The following is a 21,882-nucleotide window of genomic DNA, read 5'->3' on the forward strand; positions in this document are numbered from 1 at the left end:
CCCGCATTGGGCTCCCTGCTCGGTGGAGAGCCTGCTTCTCCCTCTCCCTCTGTCTCCCTCTGTCTGCCGCTCTGCCTACTTATGCTCTCTATCTCTGTTAAATAAATAAATAAAAATCTTTAAAAAAAAAAAAAAAAAGAAACGTGATTGAGTACTTCCCACTGGGGATTATCAATGTTCCTCCTTCTGGAACATTGTTTGAGGACATATGAAAAAAAATCCCTGCTAAATTTCCCTCCTCACATCAATTCACACTTCAAACAGCTGCAGAAAGCTCAATCAGATGCTTATTTAGTGAAATGAGAAGGCAATGATCATGGCTTCGAAAAGCTCCATGATTAATTGTGTTTAGAGTCATTACTGTTTTTCACTAATGAAAGGTTATAGGTTCCGGTCATTGACAACCCACAATAAAGATGAAAGCATATTCTTATCAGCAGTTCATTTCATGTAAAGAAAAATGCTACAAGATAGTTTACCTCTATCTGCATCTTTAGGAAATTACTTTGTGAACCAAAGTTGACACCAGAACCTCACAGGGTGGAAATTAACTTTGCCATGGTGATTAAATTTTAATACACAAATATTTGTTTCCTTTAGCACATGACTAAGAATGTAAGTATGGGTGTCAATCCAAATACTGACCCAAAAGTTAAAATACAGATTGAAGACCACTGAAAGCTGTATTTCATAGTCAAGAGATTAAGGGAGTAAAAGTACATAGGTAGTGGTATGAGAGATTGGGGAGATGATTCGCTCTGGTGGAAAAAGCACTGCACAGGAGGTTAGAGTCTGAGCCTGGGTTCTAATTGCACTTCTGCTACTCATGTGACCTTGGGCAAGCCACTTAATTTCTTAAAGCTTCAGTTTTTCATTTGTAAAACCTAAGGACTGGATTTGATTATTAGTTAGGTCTTCTCTCAAGCTTTGATTCTATTGATCTATGAGCACTCTCAACTGTTGGTCTCAAAACCCAACCAAATAAAAGTTTTTGACATTATACCACCACCCTATGTATTTGTTCGTTTATAATTATACTATATACTAGAGTAGTCACATGTCAAATGTATTAAAAATATGATTCAAAATATTTAAAACACTGAGCTAAAGATGAATGATTTTTTTTTTACTATGTTCATCACCATACAATACATCATTAGTTTTTGAGGTAGTGATCCACGATTCATTGTTTTCATAAAATCAATGATAATTTGGTATGTTCATCAACAATTAGGTTTACCAACAAAAATTGACAATGCTTCATTTTTTTAAACTCCTGACTTAAAATACCTTGTGATAAAGTAATCCAAACATAATTCTAAGGCCACAATTTTTCCAATACTTAATTTTAGGGGCTGACATAAATGAAAATGATACCTCACAAAGATACAGAGATCCAGATGGAAAAAATATATCACTGATTGAATTTATTAACATTCATATTTTTCATTTTTATCCACTATCAACACTGGCAACACAAAGGCTTTTGTTGAAATTCAAGAATGAAAAAGGAAAGTAAGAAAAGTAGGAAGGTAGGAAGGTAGAACATAGGAAGGAAGGAAGGAAAGAAGGAAGAGAAAAGACACAAATTACCAATATCAATAATGAAAGAGGAGATTCACTATAGAGCCTACAGACATCACAAAGTTTATGAACATTTTATGCAAACAAATTTAAAATTTTAGATTAAACTGAAAAATTCCTTGAAAAAATTTACCAAAAATTACACAAGAAAAAAATAGAAACATCTTAGTAGCTCTAAATGTACTAAATAAACTGAATAACTGAATAACTAAAACCTCCAAAAAAGGCTCTAAGCCCAGATAGCTTGAAAAGTGACTTTTTCAAACACTTAAAGAAATAAGATGAATATTAGAAATGACAACACTTCCAGAGAATAAAAAAGTAGAATAATTCCCAACTTGTTTTATGAGACCAATTTGTTTTTTCAGACCAAAGACAAAGCCATTACATGAAAAGGTGAAATATATGATCATCTCAAAAATGCAGAAGAAGTAATATATGAAAGTCAACACCCATTCAAAATTAAAGGTCTTAGAAACCTAGAAATGGAAGGAAATGTTCTTAATTGGATAGAGAGTGTCCATTAAAAACATCATATTAAATGATGAAATAGTGAGAACTTCTGCTCTGAGACTGAGAACAACAGAAGGATGTTTGCCATCATCATTTCCATTAAACCCTGATAAAGGCCTAGCTGTGCAAGAAAGAATAAGAAATAAAAGGCTTAAGGATTGAAAAAGAATAAACTATCATTATTTGCAGATGACCTGATTGTGTATATACAAAATCCAAAATCATCTACAGATAAACTAGGAGTCACTGAGTTAATTTATCAAGGTTTGAAGATATAAAAGATCAATACATAAAATTCAACTCCTTTTTGATATATCCCCCCAAAATTTAGAAAATAAAATTAGAAGAAAAATACCATTCTAGTTATAAAGGAAGTGATAAACTGTACCTCATCAAAATTAAATTCTTTTGCTAATGAAAAGACACTAGTAAGAAAATTAGAAAGATAATCCACTGTTAGGAGATACTTACAATAATTATTTCTGAAAGGCTTGTATTGAGAATATATAAAAAAAACTATGAGTCAATAACAAAAGGACAAACAACTTCCTAAAGAATAGGCAAAAAAATCTGAATACACACTTTAGAATAGAATACATAAAAATGGTCTTAAGCACATGAAAAGATACTCGACATTATTAGTCATTAGAGAAATGCCAATTAAAAACAAAATATAAAAAAATAAAACTTTTGTTGATATTTGGCTAATAATAACTTGCTTTTGTTGATATTTGGCTAATAATAACTTTGCAGCCAGGATGACTAAAATTAAAAGGCTGACAATGACCCAGAGTTCATGAGAATGTGGAGTAACTAGAAGACCTATCCATCACCTGGGGGGGCGGGGGTATGTAAAATGCTTCAAGCCACTTTAGAAAACTGGAAGTTTCTCAGAAAGTTAAGCATATACCTACTCTATGACCCAGCAACCCTACTCCTAAACATTTACCTGAGAGAAATAAAAAACATATGTTTACACACACATACACACACACAACCTGTACAAGAATGGTTATTCGAGCTTTATTCATAACCCCAAACTTCAAACAAACTAAAGTTACATTACCAGGAGAATGAATGGACCATGGATAAGCATACAGTGGAATACTGCTCAAGAGTAAAAAAGGGAATTTGATACACACAACATGAATACATCTCAAAAACATAATGTTGAGTGAAAGAAACCAGACACAAAAGAGTATATACTCTATTGAGCACATTTATTTGAAGTCCAAGAATAAGCAACATGACACTAGGGTGATGGGACTCAGAATGTCTAGGATGGGGATGGAGGGGCTGACTGGAAAGAGCATGAGGGGACTCTCTGAAGCCAGGGATGTTCTCTATCCTTAATGGAGAGGTCAACACACAGGTCTTGTCAAAACTCATCAAACTGTACATTGAAGAACTGTGCATCTTATTGTATCTAGATTATACCTCAATAAAAAATGTAATAAAAATTACATATGTAAATAATAAACATAAAAAATAATGAATATAGAGGAATAAATCCAACCACAATGTTCAAGACTTCCATCCAGAAAACTACTGCTGAGAGAAACTACAGAAAACCTAAATATATAGAGAGAAACCATATTTATACTATGCTACATAGAGAGGATTTATAAAACAGTAGGGAAGGATGAACTACTCTATAAACAATGCTGAATGATGTGAAAAAAGACACAGAGTCAGTTTTAAGCAGCAAATTAAACTGGAGATTGAAATAACTAAAATAGTTGATAAAATATTTTTTAAACTACTTTAAAATTCATCACTAACCCTACCAGAAAATAAGAACATCAAAGTGAAGAATTGCAGGAAATAGTGTAGTGCCAAGGCTGTTTTTTGTCCTAATGGCTTTTGTTAACCCTTAAACTCCTGCTTTAACTACAGAGTTGTATGCATATGACAGGAGATAAAGTCTAGGGCCTGCCCAAAGTGGGGATGCTAACTCCAAAATTTACAAAACATGAAAGAGCATAAGATATGATGAGGTTCAGGACACACTATCGCAAAATATGGCACACCTTGTCACATTGAATATTTCAAGCTGAAGGAACCTGAGAAATGGTCAGGAAGGATTTTCTGACCTTCCGCCAAAACAGGCTGTAAAACCTTCATGTGAAAAGTGCCTTCCTATACTTAGATGAAAGGAGCACCCTTGTCTGCAAAGACAGAGGGACACTGAGAGGAATCTGAACGAATAGGCCTTGCTGTTTTCCCAAGTTTACCACACTTAGCTAATACCCTTTCTGGTCCTAACATGTTTTTCCACAACTCTCTACTCTTCATCAAAACCTAGCCAAAAAACAACTCAAATTTAACCACTCCTTCAGGTCTTCATTTCCTTACCAAAGCTCCCATCCCTAGAGGAGATAGGGAAACAGAAAGACTCCATAAAAATCTGCTTTTGCTCCTTCTCCTGCTTCTGTTCTTGCCAGGACCTACACCCCCACCCCACTTTACACATGCCTCAGAATGTCCTCCTTGTAAGGGACAAAGCGTTAATGATTTCTCTAGAATGGATAACATCTAAGGAAGAACCAGGTGAGAATGACCTGAGGAAGCCATCATATGCACATTCCAGAACAGGGCTCCAGATATCTCGATGCCACAGCCCACTGGCTCCAAGGAATAATACCTGGGCCTTGATCTTTGTTCTAACCAGTTCCTGGATGCCTGAGGGGACATGTATACCAGACCCCAACAAAGACAAGACTCCCTCTATTCCTTTCTGATCCCAGAAGCTCCATCTGTATCTGCTCTCTCCATATCTTCACTAAGCTCTGCTCTCACTTCCTGTGGGCTCACATTTGATTTCCATCCTACGTGAAGCCAAGGGCCCTCTTGGCCAATCCTGCGGAACCTTCTGAGTCCCTGGACTCAGCCTGCGTGCATCAAAGGAAAACTTACATTAAATAAATTTGTATGTTTTTCTCTTCTTAATCTGTCTTTTGTACAGGGGCCCCAGCCAAAACCCTGGAAGAGTGGAGGAAAAAGATATTCTTCCTCCCCTACAGATATCATGGTTGAAAACCATCAGAAATAATAAACAGCAAACTAAATAAACAGATTTAATATATTTAAATGCTTAGAAAAATGAAAATAACAATACTTAACATATTTAAGAACTAAAAGGGAAATTTGAAAAATAAAAGAGAGTAGTCAGATTTAAGAATAGATTGAATCAAGAACCAAATAAAATTTCAGAAATGAAAATACAATTGAAAAATTAAAACTCAGCAGATGAGACATCATGGAAGGAGAATAGAGGAGAAAAAAGTATTCAGACAAGTTTTACAAAGACAAAGAAATGGAAAAAATAAAATAGAGGTTAAAAGGAATAAATAATCGGAGCACCTGGGTGGTGTAGTTGGTTAAGTGTCTGACTTTTGGTTTCAGCTCAGGTCATGATCTCAGGGTCCCAGGATCAAGGCCCGCATTGGGCTCCACACTTAACATGGAGGCTGCTTGAGATTCTCTCTTTCTCCCTTTGCCTCTCCCCCTACTTTCTTGCTCTCTCTCTCTTTCAAATAAATAAATCTTTTTTAAAAATGTTAATCTATTATTAAAAAAGGAATAAATAAGAGTAATAATAGACTAAGAAACAGAATAACAGAGTAACTGGTTGGAATTCCAGAACAATAGAAGGGAGAACAGTCAAGAATCCATATAGGGGGAAAAAATTAAACACAGTCCCAGGGTGCCTGAGTCGTTAAGCATCTGCCTTCAGCTCAGGTCATGATCCCAGGGTCCTGGGACCAAGCCCCACATTGGGCTCTCTGCTCAGCAGGAAGCCTGCTTCTCCCTCTCCCACTCCCCCTGCTTGTGTTCCCTCTCTCGCAGTCTTGCTCTCTCTGTCAAATAAATAAATAAAATCTTTAACAAAAAAATTAAACACAGTCCCTACCTCACACATATATAAATATGAAATCAAAGATAAATCATCAATCTAAACAAAGAAGCTACAACTATTACCCTTTTAAAAGTAAACATAGACTATGTTTGTGATCCTTGAGAAGGTAATGATTTCCTAGCAAGGAGGCAAAAAGCGTTAAAGGAAAAACATTGATAATGTCAACATTTACAAAAATTAAAAATTTCTGCTAATCAAGAAATATGAAGGAAATGAAAAGGCAAGCTACAGACTGGAAGAACATATTAACAATACATATATCTGACAAATGATTAGGATTCAGAATATCAAGTTATAAAATATTCTTACAAATTAATAAAAGAAAAAACTCAATAAAAATGAGCAAAAGGCTTGAACAGACACTTCATTAAAAAAGATATATGAATGGCCAGTAAGCACAGGAAAAGGTGCTCAACATCATTAATCATTAGAAGAAAACTAAAACCGCTAGAAGACATAGCTTTACACTACTAGTATGTCTAAAATGAACAAGACAATACTATGTAGTAGTTATGTAGGAAAAACGAAGTTAGGGTTCGAAACCGATGGCCAAGAAAGAATTCCCGAGACGTCTTTGGTGCAAAAAGGTGATTTTATTAAAACACGGGGACAGGACCTGCGGGCAGAAAGAGCTGCACCAGGGTCATGAGGAGGGGCCCATTATATACTTTCAAGATGGGAGGGGGTTAGGGATAGTGTAAGTCTCTAAGGAATTTTGGAAGCAAGGTTTCCAGGATCCTGAGAGGGCTAGTTATTGTTGGAAAAAGCTCATTTATTACCGTCTAATAAAACCTTAGTCATGAGACCCTTCAGATGTATATCAGTGAGCCATATGCTTGGGGGATGATTGCCAAAACATATCTTGGAGGTTTTAGAGATAAAGGAAGTTTTCAAAGGAATTTTTATATGTTAAATTAGATTTGCTTGAGGGGTGGTGGTGTTAGGTTAGGATTGCCTTTTGCCCTTAGCAAAGTATTAACATCGAGGCAGCTGAGTCCCTAGAGGAAGGTCACTTTGCCTGTTTCAAGAACTTGTCAATGGGCTGTAGGTAGTAAGGAAATTTAATAATTTTTTTTCTGCCTTTGTTTCCCACATCAGTAGCAGAAAAAAAAAAGACAACACTGCACTACATCAAAAACTAATAATGTAATGTATGGTGATTAACATAACATAATAAAATAAAATTAAAAAAAAAGACAACGCTGAGTTTATCAGCAATGATGTGAAGCAATCGGAAGTCTCAGGCTTTATTGGTGGGACTATAAAATGGCACAACTACTCTGGAAAGATGCACGTTCCTGATGTGTTCTTTTTACCTTCCTCTGTTGGATTATATGGGTCAAAACTTTCCCCTTTTTGCTTAAGCTAGTTCAGGTTAGGTTTGTCTTGCTAGCAGCCAGTGAATTCTGACCTAAACTAAAAGATAAGATACACAGGTTGGACCACTGGACATGCATTGTCGTTACGCTGGGCAACGTGGAACTTGGACCACTTCACCACAGGTCCTTAGGCAAGGACTTGAACTGTCCTGCTCAGATATGTATCCACAAAGCCAAAAACTCTGAACTGTGACCTAGATCTCATTTGCTTCTCTTCCCCTGGCTGTGCACTTGTGTTTTCTGCCTACAATGCCCTTCGATGCAGATAATCTGGGTCAATAAACATGAATGGGTAAAATAGAAGGGAGCAGGAAATGAGAAAAATCATGAAATAATAAATCATGAAATAATAAATGGCAATGGTAAAATATTAATTTTGGCATTACCATTGCCAAAATAAAATATTAATTTAACAACCAACTTTGGAGACTTGCATAATCTACATGCAGCATACATGACCATAAATTAAATATTGGCAAAAACAATGTACAATTTTCATGATTATGTAGACTGTGGCCTTCAAGAAAATGCTGGAGGCAATAGACACAGAACTACATTTAAGTAAGATGTTGCACATTCTAAGGATTAAGGCAACTGGATCTTACATAGACTGGTCAGCACACAGGAGAACATTCCGAACTGGGGTTTACATTTTTTAAACGTGAGACAAATGTAGTAATAAATCAAGTGGAAAACCCATGGCCTATTCAGTTACCCTCAAGTTTCATTACATATAAATAACATTAAGCTACTGGTATGACTTCATGCTGTAGTTTCCTTCCTGAGAGCTGTATTTCTAGAGGAACCAGTCTGGTGGGATTTATATCTGGCTCAACATTATTTCTGTGGGAGACATTCATTCTTTGGTTCTTTACCTTGTGGATCTTAGCTTACTTTAATGCAGCCAAAGTAACCATTTCCCATTTTGCTTCACCAGATTTTCCATCTGACCTTTCTTAACATGTAGAACCTTTAACAAAGAATCACGCATACCTGTGTCGTAATGCACGATAAGTCTTTCACTGTGGCTGCCTACAGTCTGTGGCTCAAACTCCACCTCCAGCTGCATGGACTCTCCCATGTTAAGTGTTCCGGCAGGTGGCTCCACAGAGAAAGGCCTGCAGCACATGGTGAGACACACTATCAGAGCACATTCCTGACTGGTGTGAGGAGACATGGGGGTTCTTGGGCTGCAGCAAAGCTCAGAACCGACACCACAATTTGGTGATTCAGAAGTAAAGTACACTCTCCCCCCTGATGTGAAAGAACTTCGGTTTTAAGGTTAAAATAGCAGGACAAGATCTGCAAGTGTAAGCAAAACTTAAAATGATAAGGTAACGTTCTTGTTTGTGCCCTTGCCGTTCAGCCATTCTTTTAACATTCACGGAGCTATTCCAGTGGTCGGCCTTAAAACATGTATGCAAATACTGTAATTTGCAAAAGATAAATGCCTTCTGAGGAGTAAAAATCAAGTTTCGTGACAGTTCAATGAAGAGAAGGGTTTGTAATGGAAAACTGTATCAGAGTCCCAAAAGATCACACAATCACATGAGGGTAACTTGAGGGCAGCTTAACAAAGGGTCTACTTAACAGGGGGGAAAGGGGGACTACAAATGATACAATCCCCCAGGGTTATAAACAGTAAAGCCATTATGACCTCTAGGCCCAAAGAGCCAAGGAGAAGAAGGAGTGGTTTTGAAACTCGCAGGAGTCCTACTAGAATGCTGCTATATGAGGAGCAAGGAGCTTTAGTCAAGAGAGACAGTCAGCCCAGATGGCCTCACAGGGAAGAAACTATGGGGGAGAGTGCCCTAACTTCACATCCTCCTGTCTGATCACCTGCTGGGACTCCCACTGGCTGAACCTAACCAGAAGTCAAAGGCACAGGAGCCTGTTGACCTTTGTCATACAGGTCAGCCTCCCGGGTGACAGCAAGCTGGAAACCAGGGGAGAGCATTTAGAAAGGCAAACTGGGGACAAGTTCTGTGCCTTGAAAATAGAACTTGGGCATATAGACATGATGGGGTGATAGGGTGGATTTGAGAACAGGAAATCGTTTCATTTAATTTCCCTGGAAGGAAGTGGCAAGAGAGAAGCTGGATCTGATCATGAGGTACCTTAAATAACTTACAGAGTTCTTCCTCCTAAATAGAAAACCCAGCCCATTTAATTATTTTCATGGTCCATTTCACTTCTCTAAATTGCTATTTTTCCAAAGTAATGCATTGTACAATGTATCTGGCAGGCTAAGTTTTTTCTGATTATTTACTTCTATCACAATTGTTTTTTAGTTTCATCCCTGAAATCTTCCCTGAGATAATGAACTTAATGTCTGAAAGCCTAAGCTTCCTTCTGTGAGGGTACAGAGCTATGGCAAGGGTAGCACAGGGTGGTACCCAAGATCTTCACTGCAATGCTTCCCACCACGGAAAACTTTCTCTGGGGCTATCTGGATCTTCCTCTACTTTCACTTCTTTATCTTCCCATTCCTTTGTGCTTTTCCCACACCTATAGCACCAATCCTCCGGTGAACCCCAGGCATTGCTGTAGAGGTTCTATGGGGTAGTGGTCACTAGTCTGAAGCCAACTGAAAAAGCTCAAAACTCAGCTCTGCCATGACCCTGGGGCGAGTCATTGAACCTTCAATCTCCTGGTCTGTAAGATGAGGGTAAGGACAGCACCTACTCTACAGGGTGGTAGGGAGGACTAAAGGAACTGATACAGGTAAATTGCTTAGAATAAAGCCTGGCACGTAGGAAGTGCTAAACTAATGTTTATTATTATTTCTGTTATCTCCGCCACTGGCAGCCTCTAGATGGATGATGAGCCTGAGGATGATCTTGGGTGTTTAGATGAGTTCCAAGTTTTTATTATTCTCCTCCCAATCTTTCACACTGCTCTAGGGATACTGTAAAAAGAACATTTACAGGTCATAACACATCCATCTCTAGTTCAACACCTTCAGTGATCCTCATAATCTATGTAATAAAGCTCAAAGTCCTAGGCATTTGAGGTTCCACATGATCTGCTCCCAACTAGATTTTGCATTTTCATTAAACACATACATCTGTCCAAATGTCCCACGTTATCTGTCACATTCCAAATCAGGCTGGGGAGGGACAGGGTGGGAGGGCTCTGCTCCCTTCACCATAACCTCGCCTAGCACTGCACCCCCTCTCCCTTCCAATCAGACTGTGCCCCCTACACAGACATTCCCCAACTGCTAGGGTCACACAAGAATACTTACCATTCTCCATAGGTCATATTTCCTCCAAAGTCACTTATCACTGCCTGGACTCAAAGATACCTCTTATCTTCCTGGATTATATATAACTATTATATATATTATATATAACTATAACTTTGTTTTTACTTCTCACTTCAGTTCACCATGTGCTATAGTTGGTTTTCATGCCTGTTCTTGTTGATAGCTATAGACTCAGGAGATGATAGGAAAGGGAAAGCAAATAAGCGGCCATGAGCATGGGCTCCATACCAGGCACCAACTACACTGGTACCTTACGTACAGCAATCCTCTTAATCCTGGGAAGAACCTGAGAAAAGGAGGTATTGTTATTTGCACTTTAGATATGAGAAAACAGATGCTCTAAAAGGGCAAGCGACTGGCCCAAAGTTACCCAGCTAGGTAGTGGTGGAGTGGGGCTGGAAGCCGGCCTGCAAGTTCAAGTTCTTTCTGCCTACCCAAACCACCCCTGAACAGGGAAGCCACCTGATTAGATGCATCTTTGTGTCTCTCACTCCATGCACAGTTCTTTACTCACAGAAGCCTCTCAAAAGAGGTTGTGGATTGAATTACAATCAACTTTCAGAGGGAAATAAAAATATCTGTAATCATTAAGTAATCTTTATAACATCATGGTGGGACAGAAAAGGAGCAGACCTTTAGTACCTGAAGAATCTCTGCCTCCTGGGATGAAGGTAAGTGATCCAAAATAAGTCTCATAGTCTTCAAAGTTCCTTCCTCCCTGATGGCATCAGTAAGAATCTTAAGAACTGAGGACTGGGCCCAGTTTCCTGACTTTGGGAACAATGTTCTAATATTTTCTTCTATCTTTGTCTCCCTAGGTCCTAATATTTTTTCTTTTTCTTCTACATGGTACTTTCATTTTCTTTTCAAACATTTCTTGGTAGCAAAAAGAAGAGTTTTGAAATGAATTGGATAGTATTGCATGGCAGAACCTAAGCTAATTTTCTATGGACAAAGAGACCCTTCTCTAGGACCTCCAGAAATCCAAATTCTATACAGATATAACAGATACTTTTCTGTCGTGCTCACTGTTGGGTTTATATTACACTAAATTTCTTCAGTAGTCACAAAAACCACCTGGGACAATCATTGCTACTTAGAGCTGCCTAAGCTTTCTCAATAAATCAGATGTTAATTGGGTAGAGTGTATTCAGTTCTGGCACTTAAACATTGTCTATAATTTGATTTTGTACTTCATTTTACTATAGGCAGACAGGCTAAACTGGCCAGAAAACATCAAGTATCAGAAAATATTCTTAACAAAGAGGTAAAAGGCATTGTTTCTCAAGGGTATAAGGCTGGCTCTGTCTACCAAAATGTTTGGTTTTGATATCATATCCTCATTAATACTAAATGCTTGATTAGGGAGGGAACTTGGGTTCATGAAAAATCATGAGCCACAAGAAAGATTTTGAGTTTTTGTTCAATCCACTATAAACTGCTCTTGATAACTAAAATTCTTCCATCCTTATGAATCGATATTTTAGCAGAAGGCTAAATACTGGCCCTGTTATATTAAATATGGAATTTAATATTAGTATGTTTTCTTCAGACAATCTTTCTTATTAACTGATTCCTGACATGAGGTTTTGGATTTTGAGATTGCTTCTTAATCTTTTCTATTTCACCTTCCAAAATTAATCCCAATTTAATAGTCAGAATTATTCTGGTACCTACTAGACTTTCAGGTCAAACTGGCAATAAACTTGAAGAGTAATGGTTTATGTTCTCTGTATATTTTATAGCACACTGCAACTCCTTTTATTAGCGTAAAAACATTATGCCTATTTTATAGTACTAGGAGCATCTTTTTATTTTAAATATTGTACAGGTTTACAGTTGTAGCTTTGCCTTGGGATATACTGTTGGTTAGGCATCCTATAAACATTTATTGAGTACTTATTTCTTCTAGGCACTATATTTGATGCTGGGAAAATAGAAATGAAAATAGATACAACCCTTGCATTTGAGAAACTCACATTCTAATAGGGACAACAGACATAAAAAGAACATTTTATTTTTTATAATTTATATGAACCTAAGCACTTATAAACCTAACCATTAATTCAATCGTTATTTCAATGAAAAGAATATGATGCGTGTTTTAAATAATTTTCTCTGAGATATTGTTTCTGTGTATTGACTTAAAGTGATCAGAGTAAGAGCAGACCCTGGGTTTTTTACTTCAAAATCTCACAGTATATCCATTGCTCTACCATGTTGGTAATCATATTAACTGAAAGACCGGTCCTCACCCCTGTGGGGGCAACACAATCACCTGTGCATTTTTTCAGAATGGCCGCTTGTCAGGGCATCTCCCCCAAGATACTGATTCAATACAACGTGACCACAAGTTCAATGACATCCTTTCTCATTGTAGCCAGCAGGGTTCTCAGTTGCAAACAACAGAAACCAACTTTGGTGAACTTAAACAGAAAAGGGATTTACTGGAAGGATTTGGGGTCGCTCAAAGAATTGATGGCATTGTTAGAAAACATGCATTTTGTGGAAAGAACAAAAAACTACTATATCATGAATAGATACTATAACTAAACAGGAAAGCAAAAATATTTGCAAACGGAATTGAATTGAGAGGTTGATTATACAGAAGATGAGAGAGATGAGAAGCCCAATTTAAGATGATGAAATCGCTCAGGGATTAGTAAAAGCAGTTAGCGATTCTTACCCCTGGGCTGGAGAGAAGATGAGGAGGAAGTGTTACCAGATTCTGGGAACCTGGCAGAAGTTGGAACCATGGCAGGCTAGGCTAGGCCGACAGGAATCAGAACCAGAGAGGAGATACAGCCTCTGCTGGGGCCTCTGCTGAAGTCAGAGAGGGAGGAGGGGAAATGCCCTGGCTCCTTGCTACTCAGCAATCTCCTTCTGGTAAGATGCACATAGTTTGATTGAAGAAGGAAGCAGGTTAACTGGCCTCCTAGTGGTCAAACTCAGCTGCAATTCAGCTGAGGCAGCTAGGAAAGCTAACCGCCCAGAGATACTGAATGGAGCCTGGGAAAGGCAAGGAGTGGATCCGAGGGTAAGTAAGCCCAGAACTGGCCCATGTTTGTTCTAATCCAGGTTTTGCTGTTAACTCACTGAGGGAACTCCCTAAGTCATTTCCCTTCTCAGGTCTTATTTCCTTCATCTGTAAAATGGGAATGTTGGACTAGAGTTTCTAATGTCTTTATGATTCCTGGCTCATCCTTGAGTTGGCTCACCGTTTTACCTTGGACGTATTTCTATATTAGGAGAAAATGATTCACATTCATAGTTACACGGATCAAAAAGTTTTAGATCTTTTCCTGCAACTTCACACTATGAAATCTATGAAGTGATTTTACTTCACTTTTGTATGAATGTAGTATATAATAAATTGCCATTTCTATGTAGCTTTTAAGATTCAGCCACAGTCCAGGAAGATATGCTGCCTGCCTTTGTTTTTCTACCTTAGGTGGATTTTCTTTTTCGTAGGAAAAATACAAGTATAACAGGAAGTTTTTAATGTGTATTATGGAAAGTGGTTGTGGGAGGCCTTTTTTGAATCAAAAAGGATTTGTTCTTTCTTACGTCACAGTGAGCCACTTAACCTGCTTCCTTCTCCTTCAATCAAACTATGTGAATCTCACCAGGAGATGGCAAAGGCTGTATAGGCATTTATGGACGAGGTCAAAAGACACTGATCTTCAAAAGAACTTTGACTTTGCTGGTTGATTTAGCTAAATGAGTTCAAGGGGTCTTGCTTCTGCCTGGGATGCAGAAAGCTAGAAAGAGGTTGCCCACCCTAACAATGAAAAAAAAAAGCCAGGTAAACATAAAATCACAACTTTTCTTGAACCAATTAGAAAGCAGATATTGCAGAGCAAACAAGTAGCCTGAAATCTAAAGATGGACAATCCCCCTGCCCCTAGGAGAGAGGGAAAGGTGCAGACTGCTTCACTTGTGGCAGACAGAACTTCCCTACAGGAAGAAGAAACAGTGAGAGAGAATGGAACAGAAGTGTTTGAAGAGATAACGGCTAAGATTTTCCAAAAATAACGAAAGATCTAGGAAGCATGGAACCTTGTGCAGGATGAAAACCAAAACTAAACAAAAGCAAAACAAAATCCTTAAAACAAAAAAGACAAAAACAAAACCCATGCCTAGACATAGTTTATTCGAATTACTAAAAACCAAATATAAAGACAAATCTTAAAGGCAGCCCAAGAAAAAGACATAATTACATCTAGAGGAACAAAGAGTTTTGGCAGAGATCTCACAAGAAAAATGTAAGCCGAAAGACAATGAAATGCCATCTTTATTCTCCTGAAAAAAAATTACGTGTACACAGAACCGTCAACCCAGAATTCTAAGCTGTAGAGAAAATATTTTTCAAAAATGGAGGCACCATGCTTTGTTTCAAATGGACAAAATGGAAAGAATTTCCAATAGACCTGTGCTACAAGAAATATTAAAAGCAGTTTTTCAGCCAGGAGAAATAGGAATCCAGACATAAACTTAGATCTCCATGAAACTGTTCAGAGAGAATGATACTCCTGGGACATTCCTGTAAAGACTAAACACAAATTCCCCCCTAAGGGATGTGCCCTCCACTCACATCACTGGCAGCCCTACCACCTACAATATGGCAGAACTGGTAACCTGAAAATACCTAGAAAGACTGGATAAAATATAACTTACATAAATGTGCAGCTGAGCATGCATTTAAAAAAAAGGCAAATCTACAGGATTTAAAAGCAAAGACAAAGCTAAGAACCAGAGCAGTGAGCCACTGAGCTAATGCTAGGCCTGTCCTGGATTCTCAATAACCCTGAAGCCTGGGTTTTCATAACCCTGCTGGAGCAGGAGAAAACACCTTGGGATTGTCACGTCAGGGGACTGGTAAGCAAATCCCCATATACACCCAGGAAACCTAAAGGACTACAGAAACATTCTCCCATTAGCACAAGGGAAAATGTCTGTCTTGGTTTTAAGTGAGGGAAACAAAGTTTCTCTAGAGAATTCATAACTTTGGACATGTGTCTCATGTAGGTTCGTCTGAATATACATTATCAGTCCAGGAACCTCTAAGCCAAGAAATTACCAGAAGAGAAGTCTATAGAGTCTAACTTTTAGAAACCAAGCAGAAGCAAATGCTAATCCTTTCTGGAGAGATGTGCCCTTAAACCTCCAAAGAATTCCACAGATAATGCCCTTTTCAAAATGAGTTCACAATCCAGACCAATACACACACTACTTCTTAAAAAGTCATAGAAAAGAACTTGACCTTGCTTCCTGTCTTCCCAAGCTGGTCATTCCTGTTATGGCGCCACTGATCAACCGCCATTCACATGCCCTGTGACAATCGTTCTTGCCTGTCTAGTAAGGGAGTTCCTTGAGAGCAAGGACTGTCTCACCATCTTTGGTGTCTGCCACGCTGTAGCTACTCCATAAATAATCAGAATAAATTCCTTCTCCTTCACTTACTACTCTGTGCTCTTTAGAAACTTATACAAACTCTCTATGACTCAGTCTTCTCATCTTCACAGCCAATGCAGGTTGAGTTCTACTTGCATCTCATCACTCTGAACTCTTCTGCCTCCCTCTTCTATTTCTTTTCAAAGATTTTATTTATTAACTTGACAGAGAGAGAGAGGGAGCACAAGCAGGGGGCGCAGCAGGCAGAGGGAGAAGCAGGCTCCCCACTGAGCAGGAGCCTGATGCGGGACTCGCTCCAAGGACCCTGAGATCATGACCTGAGCTGAAGGCAGATGCTTAATTGACTGAGTCACCCAGGCACCCCAACTCCCTCTTCTATTTTAAAGGACCCTTGTGATCACACTGGGCCCACCCAGATAATCCAGGATAATCTCCCCATTTTAAGGTCAGCTGATTAGCAACCTTAATTACATCTACGGCCCGAATACCCCTTTGCCACGTAATTTTACATATCCACAGGTTCTGGGGATTAGGACACAGACATACTTAGGGAGCCATCATTCTGCCTACCACACTGGCAATTCATGTGAAGAAACAAACAACAACAAAAAACCCCACTTGTCATATGGCACTTTATATAGTACCAGCAATTTATTTATTTACTTATTTTTAAAGCAAAATCTGGGGTGCCTGGGTGGCTCAGTCAGTTAAGTGTCTGCCTTTGGCTCGGGTCATGATCTCGGGGTTCTGGGACTGAGTCCTTCATCGGGCTCCCTGCTCAGCAGGGAGCCTGCTTCTCCCTTTCTCACTCTCCCTCTGCTCTCCCTCTCTCTCTCTCAAATAAATAAATAAAAATAAAATAAAATAAAAAATAAAAATAAAAATAAAGTAAAATCTACACCCAATGTGGGGCTTGCACCCAGGACCCTGAGATCAAGAGTTACATGCTCTACTGACTGAGCCAGTCAGGCGCCCCCTATGAGTCAGCATTTTACATTTATTCATTCATTTATTCCTTACAACAACCCTATGAAGTGATTACTCCACTTTTCCCCATTTTTTCAGCCAAGGAATGTGACACATGAGCCAAAGAATGTGGATGGCCCTTGGAAGCTGGAAAGGGCAAAGAAATGGATTGTCCCTGACGCCTCCAGAAAAGAACACAGCCCCACCAACACTTTAATTTTGGCCCAGTGAGGTTTCTGGTCTACTGAAATATCAGATAAGAAATTCTGTTGCTCTAATCCAGTAAGTTTATGAGAATTTGTTACATTAGCAATAGAAAACTGATAGAGCCAGTTATAAAATTCTCAGTCAAAACATATTATTTATTAATAGATTTCCATGGGCAATTCTCAATGCTAAATAAAAAGATTTGTATCAACGTTTCAGAAAACCACCCACACCCAAACCCAAGGTGACTCTAAGGTCATCTTGAATTTTAGTTTCCTCTTGGACTGAAGAGGAAGTCGGCCCTCACATCAGTGAGGTCTCTCAGCCTTGCGGCTTAAGACTGTAACAAGGAATTCTACCCTGCCTGCTATTCTAGCAAATTACTTGTGCTGACTAGATTTAGCTATAATCAATCAAAAACAAGAACTGAAGGAATGCATACCTATGAGTTTTCATGTGAAACACAGCATCTTTGTTGCCAATGTTTCGTACCAGCAGAATCTTCTGAGTGCTGTATTTGACAGGGCAAGTGGAAAAATCCAGCTTGTCAGGAAAATCTAGGATGGCTCGTGCACCTCTAGCTTTGATGGGTACAATGAACTTTTCTCTTTCAGTTATACAGGTCAACATATGGGCATAATCCTACAAGAGAAGGGTACAATCATTATTTGTGGAGATGCCAACATGATCAAGGTAACTGTGCAAGAAAAATGGCCATTGGCCAAGTGTCTTGCAAAACGACTTAATGTATTCTGTGAAAGCTCCTCAAGACCATTATAGATGTGCTTTCAATGAGATACTCTTTTCTGAGAGAAAGAGAACAGTTCAAGTGTTAAACCCACAAGTCAGTGGAGAAGCTTATGCTTTGTGTGTTCTCCAGATATTAGGGAGGTGGGATGGGGGCCAGTCAAGGCACATTTTTCTTTAGATCAGACAACGTTCACACTAGTTCCTTCACATCCTCCTTCTAAACCCTATTTATCCTTCAAGCCATGAGATTAATGGCTCCAATTCATGATCTCTCTAAGCCCATACTCTTAGCACTATGACTTTGCAGCTTCTCCATTATGAGTAGTCTATTTCTCCATCTCATGCTTCGACCAATGGAATGTGGTAGAAATTATGCTATGCCAGTTTCAAGCTGAGGCCTCAGGAAGCCTTGGGCATTTTCAGTCTTGCTCTGGGAGCCCGGCCACCGCCATATGAGTAAACGTTGTCCAGCGCACTGCAGATGAGAGTCAAAATGTCCCAGCCAGGACTATGCCAGGCCAGCCTACATTCCCAGATATGTGAGAGAACCCAAACAAGATGAGCAGAATTGCTGACCCTACACATGAGTGGGCCCAGTCAAGACCAGCTGAACCAGAGTCTTGTGAGCAATAATGTTAATTATTTGAAGTCAATGGGTTTGGGGGTAGTCTGTTACTATATACAATAACAAACTGATACATAGCCCAGTTTAAACCTCATCTCTTGTGCAAAGCCATCACTGACCATTCTACATAAAAAATGCTGAGGTCCAAGACATGTATCTTCCCCAGTCTTAGGTTTAAATGCAACGAAATGCTGAATTAAGTTACCCTTTGTATCACTTCATAAGATAGAAAAGTAGAACTCTCACCCTCGATATACCAAAGAAAAAGTAAAAATGGAATTCTTACCAACAAACAAAACTAGATATAAAAAGAAAGTATTAATAGTCCCCTCAAGAACAGACCAGAAGCTCAGAAGTTGCTATGAAATTTTGTTTTGTTTTAAATTTTCCCATCATTCAGCTGCAAGGCAACACTGGTAAATGTAAAGTCCTCTCGGAACTTAAATTTCCTTTCAGCAATCATGTAGTAAATGGTATTAAGAGGTGGAGGTTTTAGAAAAACTCTCTTTGGGCTTTAGGTGTAGAGTGGGCATGAGAATGTCTGACATATAGACGGACATATAAACCTGGCTAATCACTCAATCTCATGCAACCCACAGGCCCAGGATAAAGCAATGTTCTCCCCGATTAGTTTATTTATTCAATCACATTTATTAAGTGTGCAGGTACCAGGTACTGAGCTAGGTGTGCAAATACACTGAAGCAGAAAACGAGACATGGATCACTTCAAGCTCACATAATGATGCAGATAATGAAAAAGTAAATACAACACACCTAATATACATGGTAACACATATGTAAAGATAAACTTGACAGGACTGCTCACATGACAGCGCCCTGTACACCTGGAGTCTCTCTGTTTCCCTGAACTCCAGACTCATACCAGCTGCCCAGTCAGCACCTCACTGGAGGCAAGCTGATCGATGCCACTGCCTCCAGTTGCGCAGGGATGGAGAAGGAATAGGGGCCGAAATCCAGCCCACTCTGCTGGCTCCAGCGGCATCGGTCCAGAGGGGGAGACATTTTCTCCTGCCCACAAAGGCTCCACCATGCAATCTGGGGTCCTGCTCATGGCCTTCCCTCCACCCTCCACTGTTCCCCCACTGCCTCCCCATCTTGGTACCAGCGTCACCACTGTTCCAGTCGCCTGGATTTAAAACCCTGGAATGAGGCATTCTTGATCACTCTATTTCTCAATTTCTTAGGATATTCCTGTAGGACTGACCTCCAAAATGTATTCAGAGCACGATCACTTCTCCCCATCTCTGCCCTGCTACCCTGACCTGAGCCACTCCAGTCTTTCCTGGGCTAAGTCAACTCTATTTCCACCCCTGCTCCCTTAAAGTCTATGTTCCACACAAGGGCTCGAGGGGGCCAGTTAAAATATAAGTCAGCTTAGGCTGCTCCTCTGTTCAGTCTCCCAGGCTGAGACCTGGAGGGCCTGTGAATGCTACAGCCTGGTGCCCCTGTCACCTCTCTGGCCACAGCTCCTCTCCCCACTGCTCGCTCCACTCCACTGCAGGTATCCCTGCTGCTCCTCAAACAGGCTAGAACCGCTCCTCCTCCAGAGCCTTCAAACACAATGTTGTTTCTGTGCAGAACACACTTTCCTCTAGTCACTCACAGAGCTCACTCCCTCACCTCCTTCAGGACTTGGTGAAGCTCACTGCTCACTGAAGCCTCTCCTGACAGCCCTGGTTTAAACTTACCCCTCCCCCATCACTCCCCAGCCTTTCCTCCTGCCTTAGTTTCCCTGAAGCATCCAACATAGTCTGTATTTTACCTATTTACTGAGTCCACTATATGCCTGCCCCTAATATCTCCAACATCAACAGGGACTTTGCCCATTGTACTGACTTCCATATATCCAGTGCCTAGAAGAGAGCCCAGGACATAGTAAACGTTCAAAAGATTTGCTGAGGGCAGAAAAATGAGTAATGCTATGTTGGGCAGTGGTGAGCGGTGAGAAATGAAGCATGAGAAGGGGATGGAGAGTGATCGCTTGCTTGTTTACATGGCACACTCGGGAAAGGCCTCCATGAGCGGTAACATTTCAGCAGAGATCTGAACAAAGTGAGACCTGAACCGTGTGTGGCTGGACGGCATTCTGAGCTAAGTGTGATTTGAGGCCAGTGGTCAGAGGTCAGAAGAGGTTAGAGACATGGCAGGGAGGTAATAGGGGGCAGATCCCACCAGGCCTGGTAAGCCAGTTAGGACCTGAAGATGGCCCAAAGCCTGCTGATGCTCAAAGCTGATCATGACGGAGCTGATTTACATTTTAGGAAGATCACTAGCTGCTCTGGGGCAACAAACTGTAAGAAGCTAAAAATGGGAAAAGTGAGGCAAGTCAGAAAGCCCCTGTAGCAGTCCACGCAGAGAGGCCAGTGACCTGGCCTACTGTGGTAAATGCTTCATCTAGCATTCAGTGAGTCATGAGTACTCCATAAACTCTAGCTGTCATTATTAAAATGTTGTATTAAATACAGTGACTTGTAGGAAACGACAGATGCAGAGAAAGGGGAACCCTCCTACACCGTTGGTGGGAATGCAAGCTGGTGCAGCCACTCTGGAAAACAGTATGGAGGTTCCTCAAAAAGTTGAAAATAGAGCTACCCTACGACCCAGCAATTGCACTACTGGGTATTTAACCCAAAGATACAAAAGTAGGGATCCGAAGGGGTACGTGCACCCCGATGTTTATAGCAGCAATGTCCACAATAGCCAAACTGTGGAAAAAGCCAAGATGTCCATCAACAGATAAATGGATAAAGAAGATGTGGTATATATATACAATGGAATATTATGCAGCCATCAAAAAGACCCGAAATCTTGCCATTTGCAACAATGTGGATGGAACTAGAGGGTATTATGCTAAGAGAAATAAGTCAATCAGAGAAAGACATGTATCATATGCTCTCACTGATATGAGGAATTCTTAATCTCAGGAAACTGAGGCTTGCTGGAGTGGTGGGGGGTGGGAGGGATGAGGGGGCTGGATGATAGACATTGGGGAGGGTATGTGCTATGGTGAGTGCTGTGAATTGTGTAAGACTGATGAATCACAGACCTGTACTTCTGAAACAAATAATATATGTTAAAAAAAAAAAGATGGTAGGAAGGGAAAAATAAAGGGGAGGGAATCGGAGCGGTAGACGAACCATGAGAGACTATGGACTCTGAGAAACAAACTGAGGGTTCTAGAGGGGAGGGGGGTGGGGGGATGGGTTGGCCTGGTGGTGGGTATTAAGGAGGGCAC

The 21,882-nt window shown here is 39.9% G+C and overlaps 1 protein-coding gene across 2 annotated transcripts in view; it reads right to left on the reverse strand.

Annotated features, from left to right (window-relative positions):
- Positions 1-21,882, reverse strand: part of HYDIN (HYDIN axonemal central pair apparatus protein) — a 342,401-nt gene that overhangs the window by 266,487 nt on the left and 54,032 nt on the right. For both annotated transcript variants that reach the window (XM_027618048.1, XM_027618049.1), the window contains exons 6-7: positions 17,694-17,893; positions 8,389-8,513 (exon numbers count right to left, since the gene is read on the reverse strand). In XM_027618048.1, coding sequence (XP_027473849.1) covers positions 8,389-8,513; positions 17,694-17,893 — 325 coding nt within the window. The remainder of the gene's footprint in view (positions 1-8,388; positions 8,514-17,693; positions 17,894-21,882) is intronic.

Source organism: Zalophus californianus, chromosome 17, assembly GCF_009762305.2.
Source record: "Zalophus californianus isolate mZalCal1 chromosome 17, mZalCal1.pri.v2, whole genome shotgun sequence".
NCBI classification, from domain to species: Eukaryota; Metazoa; Chordata; class Mammalia; order Carnivora; family Otariidae; genus Zalophus; species Zalophus californianus.